This window comes from Chanodichthys erythropterus, chromosome 2 (assembly GCF_024489055.1).
Source record: "Chanodichthys erythropterus isolate Z2021 chromosome 2, ASM2448905v1, whole genome shotgun sequence".
Taxonomy (NCBI): Eukaryota; Metazoa; Chordata; class Actinopteri; order Cypriniformes; family Xenocyprididae; genus Chanodichthys; species Chanodichthys erythropterus.
In genome coordinates this window covers 10046523-10058892 of record NC_090222.1, presented here as the reverse complement: position 1 = coordinate 10058892, position 12370 = coordinate 10046523, and the positions used below count along the sequence as shown (strand labels likewise).

The 12370-nt window shown below is 35.7% G+C and overlaps 1 protein-coding gene across 2 annotated transcripts in view; it reads left to right on the top strand.

The window, feature by feature from the left end:
• The first annotated feature begins 291 nt into the window (after positions 1-291).
• enpp2 (ectonucleotide pyrophosphatase/phosphodiesterase 2) overlaps positions 292-12370 on the top strand; it is a 54980-nt gene continuing 42901 nt past the window's right edge. The window contains exons 1-8 of one of the 2 annotated variants that reach the window (XM_067392300.1): positions 292-381; positions 845-947; positions 3147-3302; positions 3778-3903; positions 4961-5021; positions 5460-5557; positions 11247-11326; positions 11555-11674. In XM_067392300.1, the coding sequence (XP_067248401.1) occupies positions 364-381; positions 845-947; positions 3147-3302; positions 3778-3903; positions 4961-5021; positions 5460-5557; positions 11247-11326; positions 11555-11674 (762 nt within the window). In that variant the 5' untranslated portion in view covers positions 292-363. Of the gene's footprint in view, positions 387-844; positions 948-3146; positions 3303-3777; positions 3904-4960; positions 5022-5459; positions 5558-11246; positions 11327-11554; positions 11675-12370 lie in introns of both variants that reach the window. The other variant, XM_067392309.1, reaches the window with a different exon arrangement.

The following is a 12370-nucleotide window of genomic DNA, read 5'->3' as shown; positions in this document are numbered from 1 at the left end:
GTACTACTCATTAGTCCTGCGTTACTTCCTGCATAGTTACTTATTAATTACGGACCATTATTCTAAAGTGTTTCCGAATTTGCGATGGACATTTTGAAAGTTGTCATTTAGTTTATAATTATTTGTCATTAAATTCAAGTGTAATTAAAAAGTCTGCTTGATATTTTAATGCTAAGTGTTTGGGGGCTGTTAAAATGGGGAATGGGGTCTTTCAGTGTAATTCGTCACAGGTTTGCCAGATGTGACGTTAGTTCATGTTTCCTGGTGTGTATTGGTCGAGGGTAAAGTAAACGTGAATCTAGTGCCGTAGTTTGAGTACTCACTCAGTGTTGCAGTGAGTCAGGGACCAGACACACATCTACCATGCTGCAACTGAAATGGGTACGGTAGGTTTTTGTGTTCTCTTTATAATGAGAGTTATACATTTAGCGGACTTCTCTGTTACATTTTATAGATATGATTAAATAATACGCATTGACCCTAAAGCATTAACGTTATTTTATTATATACAAGGTTCTTTTTTCTTTTCTTTGCATGGAAACTTTTGAAAGGTAGCTTTTTTGGCAGGTGAAAATATAAATACATTCCGCTGCTTTGATTTGCTGTTTAAAACCCTCTTAATTTCTCTTGGTCGCAGACAAAGCAAAAAGTCTATGCTATTACATTATGTTATTTCTACCGTCCTATTGGACTATGTTGATAGAAAAGTGAAATTAACTAACGGACAAATTTCAGCAACCTCTACTACCTTTTACAGTCATAGTTAGAATGAGTCTGCTTTACTGCTATATCTGTACACATGTAATCTTCGTTATGTCTTCTCTCACGGTGTATTTGTACGCAGGTATTCTCCGTTATGTATCTTCTCTCGCGGTGCACTGTGTGTGAGGCTTATGTGGTCAGGCGGTCCGACAAAGCAGGATCATCAGATGAGTCTTTCTCTGGATGTAGGTTTATACTTCTACAGAATTTATTTCATACATTATATATATATAAGTATCATGATATTAGCCTACTGCTTATATTGAACAATTGCCTATACAATTTTAATGCAATCTTTGCCATAAATAACACCAAATGATCTCTGAAAGTCGATGAAAACTTGATTAAAAGTAGATTATGACCATTTGAGACATATTACATCATTTTGATTCACCATACATGACCATTTTCCCTATGTCCACTCACTTGTCTATACCCCATTTTAAATTTTTTTTATTAATGATTCTCTCTAATGTATAGAGTTTTTTCAATTATTAAATTTAATTTAACAATTATATTAAAGTGTTTTTAGCTTGTCCCTTGATTTATTGTCCACTGTTGTTTTGGACTACTTTGCCTTCTAATGAAAGTTGGAAAAATAAAATTATATATCATAGAGCAGTCATCACTTCTTTGGAGTGAAAACAAGTTGTGAAAGTGAGTGAGATTGTCTATTTTTACTAATTTTATCTCTCAAATTTGATGTGATCAACCTCAATATGTCCACTTTGTTAAAGGGTGTCTAAAAAGTTATTAGAAAAAACATTTTGAAAAATACATTTTTGAAAAAAAAAACATGAAGTTCTTTATTTGATAAACCTTTTATGTTAGCTTATTTTTGCTTATTTGCTTTAAGACGGTGCAGTGGCTGATTTAGGTCCGAATTTTCACTCTGTAAACATTGTGGGCAGTGTATATAGTGATTGTAAAAGTAATTTATGTTAAAAAAAAAGTAGTGTATGTTTTTTTTTTTTTTTTTTTTTTTTTTTTTATAATGTGTTACATATTATTTCCTATAAAAATCCAGCTCAAACTAAAGTAAGATTGTAACTGGTTGTATGTGAGAGATAGGAAATCATCCATCAATCTATTCTTTATACCACCTGTCCACCCCGTTATTACTTTTTCCACCTTGTTAAGCAGTTTTGTTGTTGTTGTTGTTGTTTGTTTGTTTGTTTGTTTTGTTGTTGTTGTTTTACAATAATTTCATAAAATCAGAAGAAAAAAAACTAACAATTCAATGACAATTACATTTTTTTGGAGTGTCAATAATGTAGCACTTTAAAAGGTTAACAAAAATATCTTTAAGGTGTTTGTATCTAAAAATGAAAAATGTAAAATGATGCGTTTGTGAGAAAGTAAGTACAATTCATATATAATATATAGATAGAATTATTTAAATTTTCTAAACTTTATGATGTCCAAAAGGCACTGAAAACCAGGAATGGCCCATATAGATTCAGTTTGTGATTGTATACTCAATATGTACTCAGTATTATTTATTTATTTATCGTACTGTATACCGTATACATACGAAGTAATAAACAAAATTTCATGTTCAGTCACATGAGATAAGGACCAAAAATGTCAGTGTTCTAATGTAGGAAAATCTGTTTCTATTAAAGTGGGTCACCCCCTCAAGGGTGCTGCCATACTGACATTACTTTTAGGTTGACTTGTTAAAAGCATGTATGTAATAGCTTCATGTGTCCAGCCCGTGTGAAATTAAAGAAGTTTTACTCAGGTTGGTTTTGCTGTGTTTTTTGGACAGCAGCACTGTGTATTTGGTCTGTTTATGTAGCTAAGGCCAATTCAGCTGATGCCATTCTAAACATGTCAAGACTGTTTCTGTAGCCTCGCTTATATAATTTAGTTGAGTTTGAACGAAAGGAAATCATTTGACCTTGCATTATCCAGTATTCAATGATTTATTGTTGTTCTGCAATTTCGTAGCGTCATTTGTTTGTTTAAATTTTCCCGTCGAAATGTATTAATGCCATTTTTTTTTTTTTTTTTAAATCAAGCCTTCATGTCAGTCAGTTCACATAGGCTAGTAGTAATGAGCCAGGAACATTTAATGAAACAGCCACTTTATGTTGCTCTCTCAGCATGGTGATCGAAAATTAAGGAAATATTTGCTTTGCTCTACCCTAAGTCAATACTGAGATGTGCAGAGAACATTTCAGCTCCTTGACCCATTTTTGAAATTTTACAGGTGGGAATGATTGAACTGCACATGTTTTCAGCTTCAAAGCAGAGCAGTCTTTGCATATGCATAACAAACTTTTGATTTTGGTCGTGTATGCTTTTAGATCTAAAATGTCTCTTTAATCTTTATGTTCTATGTCTCTTCTTTTTTCTCTTTTGATCTTTATCCTCCCAAGTTCTCTCTGACCATCCTTTTAACAGCCTATCAGGTTCCTGCAAAAACAGGTGCTTTGAATTAGTGGAAGCAGAACCGCCAAACTGTCGCTGTGACAACCTGTGTAAAACATATGATACGTGTTGCTCAGACTTTGATGAGCACTGCCTGAAAACCGGTAAGTCCTATCTGCAAATTTTCTCTTTTCAGTTAGGAGATACACATTGGGGTCCAAAGTCTGAGTCTTTATGATGTAAACTGAATTTGAACAATTTAAAATTTTGCACTATTTTGCATTATAGGTCAATAATGAAATAAGCAAATTTGTGACACTGACATACATGTACAGATGGTCACGTTTCATTGCATCCATTGAAACACACAATGTCTTTGGAACACTCACAAATCATGCTGGATAACATGGATCATCAGGTTTTGCACAAACTTAAGAAATTCTCAAATTCATAATTTCACAAGTTTGCGATTCTTAAAATGATGTATTTTTACTTTTGGACCCTACTGTACTTTTTGTCTTTGTCTAAGGACAGGCTTATGTCAAATTACTTGTGCCAGCCTATACTGTAACAGTTTCCTTTAGTTTTGCATTCTGTTGATTTTGTTTACGAGAGATGTTTAATTTTTTGTGCTTTCAGCGGGAGGTTTTGAGTGCAGTAAAGAACGCTGTGGTGAAACTCGTATTGAGCAGCATGCCTGTCACTGCTCAGAGGACTGCATGGCCAAAGGAGACTGTTGCACTAACTACAGGTCTCTCTGCAAAGGTGGGAGGCTTTCAGAGAGTTTCTGCTAACTGGAAACACAAAAAAATGACATTAAAATTAATTTAATTTCAATGTAATTAGCAGAAAGTTTAGTAGACCTGGATTAAGGTGGAGGAGACACACCACTCCTTATTTTTGGCACTTAATTTAAAAGTGCCATTCACATATTGGCAAATACATTGCTGTGCTTTTTTTTTTTTTTTTTTTAGTTATTTTAGTTAGTTATTTTAGTCAATTCCCATTATGCTCTTGGGCACTGTGTTTTCAAGATTTGCTCCAGTGCACTGTAAACCTCAAATAAGTTGGCAAAACTCAAAAAAATTGAGGTAATCAGTTACATCAATTTTTTTTTTTAATTAAGTAACTAAGTTAACAGAAATGGCAGATTTTTTATTTTGTACTCATACATTTTTATTTGATTTTAAATTAAAATATTTGAGTAAGCTAATTCATACATTTAACTTAAAAGTATCATGTAATCTCAACTAGTGGAAATCTCAGCTATTTTTACTAGTGGAAACTTGGCTAGCCTTAACTAGCTAATTCAGCATTAGCATTAGCATAAGCATAGCATAGCAAATGCTGAATGAGTACAGCAATATAAAACATGTATCTGTTCTCAAAAGCTCATATTCCATTTGTCACCATGATGGTGAATCCCAGCCCAGTTTCAGTAAAAATGTATGTGTCAAAATGAAAAGAAACAAGTTCATAAAAATCAAAACAATGAAACAATACATATTATTTAAAATGTGTCAGCTTTGTGAACTCAAAAGAAAAAGAAAGTTCTAAATACTCATAAAAGTTAATTTGATTGAACTAACTTGTTTAATTTAAGTTTACTCTATTCAAACCAATTAATTATTTTGAGCATTAGGGTTTACAGTGTAAGGATTTGATATTTGTCAAACCAACTACAGTTATAAAAAAGGTGGTGATGGGTGTGTTTCAGGTGCAACTGTAAAACAAGAGCACCATATTGCCTGGACATTAGACGTGTTTGCATATGTATGGATGTCACCTGGTGCCTCGCTGACTGACTTCCTCTCTCTGTTAGGTGATGTTCCCTGGTTACAGGAAGAGTGTGAAGAGATTAAAAACCACGAGTGTCCTTCCGGGTGAGAGACACAGTTGTGATTTCAGTGACAAACATCACACTTCCTTTTCATCCCGCCTTTTATATTCAACACTAGGTCAACAACACTCATATCTTCACAACTATAATTTACATACTAGAACAAATTGAATTATTTATTTATTTAGTGCTGTGAAGTGCAAAACACAGTGGGGTTACGAGATGGATATTGGGCTTCTGTGTGACAAAACACTTATCCAGGAGGACTGCTGGGTGGATTGCATGACAATTAATGTTAATGCATACACATTAAGTGTGACATTTTGAGCCTAAACATATGAATAGTGCCTAAGGAAGGCTGTTATAAAAAGAACATTCAAATAAAAGACCACTTGTCCACTACAAATAAGGACAAATTTTAGCAACAAATCCTAATTTCATTTTGTTTGTATTTGGTGTACTAATACTTCTACTTATCTAGGTTTGTTCGGCCCCCTGTCATCATGTTGTCTGTTGATGGATTTCGTGCATCTTACATGAAAAGAGGAAGCACAGTGATCCCCAATATCGAGAAACTCAGTAAGAACTATGTCTTTTCATTAAAATCAACAAACTGAATATATAAATAAACACTGACTAAACTGTCAATCAGTTAAAATTATGAAATGTATTACACAAAATACAGATTTACTAATCAAATTATTCCAATTACTTGTATATATTAAAATTTCCTAAGGAAAAAAAAGCCCCCAAATGAAAATTTTTATAAAGTTAATATATTGTTTTGTTTTGTTTTGTTTACATCTGTGAACATTAGGCATATAACAATTTGATCCAAATTGGTTTTTATTCATATCAGATTCTAGGTCACAATCCTATTCCAACGATATGTCTGTTTTTTTTTTTTTTTTTCTTATTTAAAATTGAAATTGCTCAAAAGTACGCATTATGTGAGTTGCCACTAACTGGTAATAGCATATAGTAATGAACATCCAGTGCATCACAGGCCATTGCACAGGTCACTCTTTCTGCTTGAAACCATACATCAAGTGCCCTCAACATCAAGCTAAAGCCCATGTTATCCACAATGGATAGGTGAACATCTTAGGGGTCATTTCTATGTTCTCAGTGTCTTATGCTCCCCAGATTTGTATGTCACATAAAAACAAAAAGGTCCTTTGTTTCCAGGGTGTTAATAATTATAATTTTAATAGACTTTAATAATTATAATTTAATAGATAAAACACTGTAAAATACTGCTATGGTAAAAAGCTGTTAATTGTTTAACGGCAAGTTTCCTTACTATATAGTGAAAAACTGTAATATATCTAACAGGACATTTTACGTAATAAAAATACTGTTAAATGTACAGATTTTCTAAGTAATCTTATAATCTATAGTGAAAAAAAATTAATCTGACATTCTCACAATTCTCTGCGTGACACTTTACATTTGATGGTATTTTGTTTAAATAATTGTTTCTTGTTAATTTTTGTTATTCCGTACATTAGGGTTTTATCGTACATCTTAATAATGTTTATTGCATTATTTTAGTGCCATGTGTGTTACCATGGTGTTGTTTTGTATTTGTATGTATGACACTGTGCACCTTCTATTAGTGATGGGAAGTTCAGATTTTTCAGATCACTTTCTTGGATCTTTGAGTCTAGTTCAGCAAAATGAACAAATCTTTTTTCCAAGTCATTTAGCTCATTTTGTTAATTTCAGCAGAATATAATTAAAATGTTACATGTTAATAGCTAAATACCCGACACATCAACACCCAAATGTTGATCACATTTAGAATAAGAAAAAAATTATAACACAGCCAGGGCCAAATTATGAGAAATAGAAATTACTAATTAATTGCTAATCAGTCTGTTAGGTTAGTTCACCTCACCTCCTGATCTGAGTAGTTTTTTGTCATGTCACATCCCTATAGATTGAAGCTATGTAGTCTGTACCGGAAACAGAAATGATTTGTTCATCTCCCAAGTTTTCGGGTCTGAGTTGTTTATTCATCACGAGTTATGAAAAAGAACCATCATGACAAAAATTAATAAATTGTAAGAAATTTGAGACCAGAAACGCATCACCTGACTGTGAAAGTAAAAAAAAAAAAAAAAAACTACACAATTGTTTGTAAGGAAGGTTGAGAATTATTAATTCATTTTATGTATCCAATACAGCTGTCATATGACAAAAGAACGAATGACTCAGACCTGAAGACTCGGAGGTGAACTAATCATTTCTGTTTCCGATACAGGCCTGTCACAGGATGAACGAATGTCTTGGTGACACAAGTTTTTTTACTGTAAATGTAAATTCAGTCCCATAAAATCTGAAATGTTGCTACCATGTTTTTTTTAAAAGTGCTTGCAACCACAGCTGCCTTTTTTCTTTTCTTTTTTTTTACTGTAAATTTTACAGGTTTATTACAATTTGTTACAATTTCCAAACTCAGTTTTTGCTTAATATGGTTATCATGGGAACTTGTCAAAGGGGTTTTCTGTTCCCCGGCACTGCCGTATGGCTCAATATAATAGGCCTTGACTTGAGGCAACTAAACATAATGGTTAGAAGAACAAATCACAAAAGGTCATAGCTTCATTAGGTTAGGGTTAGAAGTTTATAAAGTTGATAGGACCCTGGGAAAATGAGTCTCTGCCTTTTAAAAAAGTTTACTTAATGTGTGTTAACTGACCATTGAACTGGGAAAAACAGAACCCTGGGATCATAAGACCCTTTTTCATGTGTTCAGTATGTACCATATAAATCTGGGGAACATAGGACCCTGGGATATGCTTTCAAATGTGCTATGTAACCACATAATTGCCAGTTAGTAATTTGCTTTGCCTTTTCTGAACTCTGTTAAGTGAAGTCAGGTCAAATTTATTTGTATAGAGCTTTTCACAATATTGTGTCCAAGCAGCTTGATCATAAAATCATAAAATCATTAAATCATAATTTCAATGTTTATAATATCTTAATATCATCATACTGTATAGTTGCAATTAGCAGAGTAGAGCTGAGCGATAATATAGTTTACATTTTGCAATGATACAAGCAATCAAGCAGTTAAGATTAGAATATATATTGCTTTGCATTAGTGTACTGTATGTATGCGGATGAAGCTGGATATAGTCAAGTCACCTGTATTTATATAGCGCTTTTTACAATACAGATTGTTTCAAAGCAGCTTTACAGTGATAACAGGAAAATGATTCAATGATGCAAACAGAGTTCATTTCGGCTGTACAGCAGCTCTAAAAGAAAATAGTGTCACTGTTCAGCTGAAATCATTTTTGTGTTGATTCAGTTCTATTGTAAAGATCATCAATTATTAAATTAGAGCAGTTCTGCAGAAAGCAGTAATGTTGTCGTCCAGCTCAGTTCAGTTCTCATCCAATAGTGTCAGGATACAAATATATTCAACTTTATATAGAGAACTGCATGATAACGTAGTTTATATTTTATGACGATATAAACAATATATTTACTTGTATTTGTTATATGTTATATAGTATATATTTACAGAAAATCTCCAAAACAGTCGTGAAAGTTGTGAGCTCTGAAAACATTTAAATTAATATACAGTATAATATAACTGGTGATGGTTGTGGCAGAGACAACTTAAATGGACTTCAACAAATAGGGTATCTTTTTTAACAAAGGAGAAGTAACACAACCAAAACACATTTACTAACAATAAAAACAGACAAGGAGTGCTGGGAGTGAGTCCATTATAAAGGGTGTGCAGATAATGAAGTCCAGGTGCAGGTGATGAGTGATGATGGGGAGATGACGAGGAAGTGAGTGCAGGTGTGGAAACAAGGAGGATGATAGGAAATGGAGTCCAGGACAGGAGGGAACTGTGACATTACCTCCCCCTCCCGGTAAGCGCGGCCTCGCGCTGTTGATGGAACAACTGGGGAGGTCTGGGTGGGCACCATTGAGACCTTCACGCAGGTGCGAGGGGAGGTGCAGATGGGTACGGAGGTCTCCAGGGTGGGTCTAGGAGCTCGGGCGGCAATGGCGGGTCAGAGGCCGTGGGCGGCCATGGCGGGTCAGAGGCCTGCTGGAGCTGGCTCGTGGAGAACTGGAGCGGGCTTGTGGGGAACTGGAGTGGGCTCGTGGGGAACTGGAACGGGCCCTTGGAGAACTGGTGCTTGCTCGTGGAGAACTAGAGCTGGCTCGTGGAGAATTGGAGCTGGCTCGTGGAGAATTGGAGCTGGCTCATGGAGAATTAGAGCGGGGTCATGGAGAACTGGTTCCATCCAGGTCTGTCCAAGTCGATGAGCCAATCGGCCTCCCTTGGTGAGGGCTCAGGCTGGGCGGCAGGCTTCACTGTAGGCTCTGGTGAGGCAGCGGCCATCCTCTTAGGACGTCTGGGCCTCGCGGTGGACCTACTTTTGGGCGGTTTGGGCTTAGGGTCAGGTAGGACCACATGAGAATACCCACTGGAGGGGTATGTGGAGGAGACTGGAGGTTGGTGAACTGACCAGGCCATGTGTTTTTCTGAGGGGGCCGGACAAGGAAGATCCATTTTTTTTTTTTTTTTAACCTCTTCAATTTCGACCTCGGAACCATTTAGAAAGAGAATCAGATTAATAGACTTGACTAGGGAGAAGAGACAGGCAGGTTCAATATAACAGATTGTATCCCTGTCCAGACCCCTCAGAAAACAGGAGTTAACTATAGCAGCTGGCCAGCTCACCTTGCAAGAAAGCTCAGCAAATTCCTCCACATACCTCTCCAGCGCCCTGCCTGAGTGTCCGAAGATGGTCCTCCACTGTGGGTCTTTGTTTGCAACTCTTTGGGGGTACCGGGACTAGGAAGATACCCAAGCTATTTACAAAAGTCCTCACGGTTAGGTCTGTTCTTCTGTTACGGGTGATGGTTGTAGCAGAGACGAGGCTTCAACGGACTTCAAAAAATAGGGTATCTTTTTTAACGAAGGAGAAGTAACAATCAAATCACATTTACTAGCAATAAGAACAGACAAGCATGTCAAGACATGTCAATTTTGAGGTTGTGAGGGATAGACTTATCCCTCACAACCCGATTCCAAAAAAGTTGGGACAGTGTACAAATCGTGAATAAAAAAGGAATGCAATAATTTACAAATCTCATAAACTTATATTTTATTCACAATAGAATATAGATAACATATCAAATGTTGAAAGTGAGACATTTTGAAATGTCATGCCAAATACTGGCTAATTTTGGATTTCATGAGAGCTACACATTCCAAAAAAATTGGGACAGGTAGCAATAATAGGCCGGAAAAGTTAAATGTACATATAAGGAACAGCTGGAGGACCAATTTTCAACTTATTAGGTCAATTGGCAACATGATTGGGTATAAAAAGAGCCTCTCAGAGTGGCAGTGTCTCTCAGAAGTCAAGATGGACAGAGGATCACCAATTCCCTCAATGATGCGGTGAAAAATAGTGGAGCAATATCAGAAAGGAGTTTCTCAGAGAAAAATTGCAAAAAGTTTGAAGTTATCATCATCTACAGTGCATAATATCATCCAAAGATGCAGAGAATCTGGAACAATCTCTGTGAATAAGGGTCAAGGCCGGAAAACCATACTAGCTGCCCGTGATCTTCAGGCCCTTAGACGGCACTGCATCACATACAGGAATGCTACTGTAATGGAAATCACAACATGGGCTCAGGAATACTTCCAGAAAACAATGTCGGTGAACACAATCCACCGTGCCATATATGTATATATATGGCATATGTTGTTTTAGAACTTGGATATACCTTTCAGCATTGATGGTGCCTTTCCAGATGTGTAAGCTGCCCATGCCACATGCACTCATGCAACCCCATACCATCAGAGATGCAGGCTTCGGAATTGAGCGCTGATAACAACTTGGGTTGCCAATCAACCCAACTTATTAGGTCAATACCTAATAAGTTGCAAATTGGTCCTCCAGCTGTTCCTTATATGTACATTTAATTTTTACGGCCTCTTATTGCTACCTGTCCCAACTTTTTGGAACGTGTAGCTCTCATGAAATCCAAAATTAGCCAATATTTGGCATGACATTTTAAAATGTCTCACTTTCAACATTTGATATGTTTTCTATATTATATTGTGAATAAAATTATAGTTTATGAGATTTATAAATTATTGCATTCCTTTTTTATTCACAATTTGTACAGTGTCCCAACTTTTTTGGAATCGGGTTGTATGTACTAAATTGATACCTTTGATTGAGATTTCTAAAATGACTTGTCATATCTCTTTTAGGATCATGTGGAACCCATGCACCATACATGAGACCTATGTACCCCACCAAAACCTACCCGAATTTGTATACAATTGCAACGGTATGTATTAATTTTGTGTACCCTCTGTTACATTTGCTCCTAAGTTTGCAGAATCTGCAAGATGTTTATCTTTTTTTTTTTTTTTTTTTTTTTTTTTTTTGGTACCTTTGTCTAATGATAGGATTCAAATATTACAAGGGGATGTAAACTTACGAGCACAACTTTATATTATAATAGTTTTTCTGTTGCATCTTAATTTTATTATTTAAACAGTTTTCTTTGCTTTAGGGGCTTTATCCTGAGTCACATGGAATTGTGGGTAATTCCATGCATGACCCTGGCTTTGATGCTAACTTTAACTTCCGTGGGAAAGAAAAGCTCAACCATCGATGGTGGGGAGGACAACCTGTGAGTTGCCCTTCCATATTTTTTTAAAGGGATAGTTCATCCAAAAATGAAATTCTGTCATCATTTACTCACATTGTTCCATAAGAACCATGAAAGAATTTGTGCACTATATTCCAATACTTTTGGAGTTGTATGACAGCTTTATGTGACAAATAGGCTGAAACTGAAAGTTTGTTTTTACAAAGTGACCTCACCAACTACTGGCCTGGCATGCATAATACAGCGTTTTTAGTCTTCAACTATCAAAGGTCAGTCCAGTCATGTACATATGTGTAGACTACTTTAGTCATATTCATGTCCCCATTTTAAACAGTGAACCCTTGTCTTAGAACTAGTACCTCACTGGCACAGTTTTATGGAACAGCAAGCAGTGGAATCATGTGCATAATGTCAGTGATCTTTTTAGATCTGTGATCATGTGCGAGCTACATGAAGAAAAAGGGGGATATTTCCAACACATATGTCAGCTATTATCCCAACAGCTGGAATCAATTCTTAGTTTTCACTGAATTTTATTTCTTCTGGCTGATTCTAGACACCACTGACGGAGCTGTGACGGTAAATGAGGCCATCATGGATGAAACTTACACAGTCTCATCACTGCAGTTTGAAAAGTTCTGCCAAAAACTTGTGAAAATTACCCAACACATAGAACAGTTGTCTCTCATTTGTGAATTGTGGTCCCTAAACTTTGTT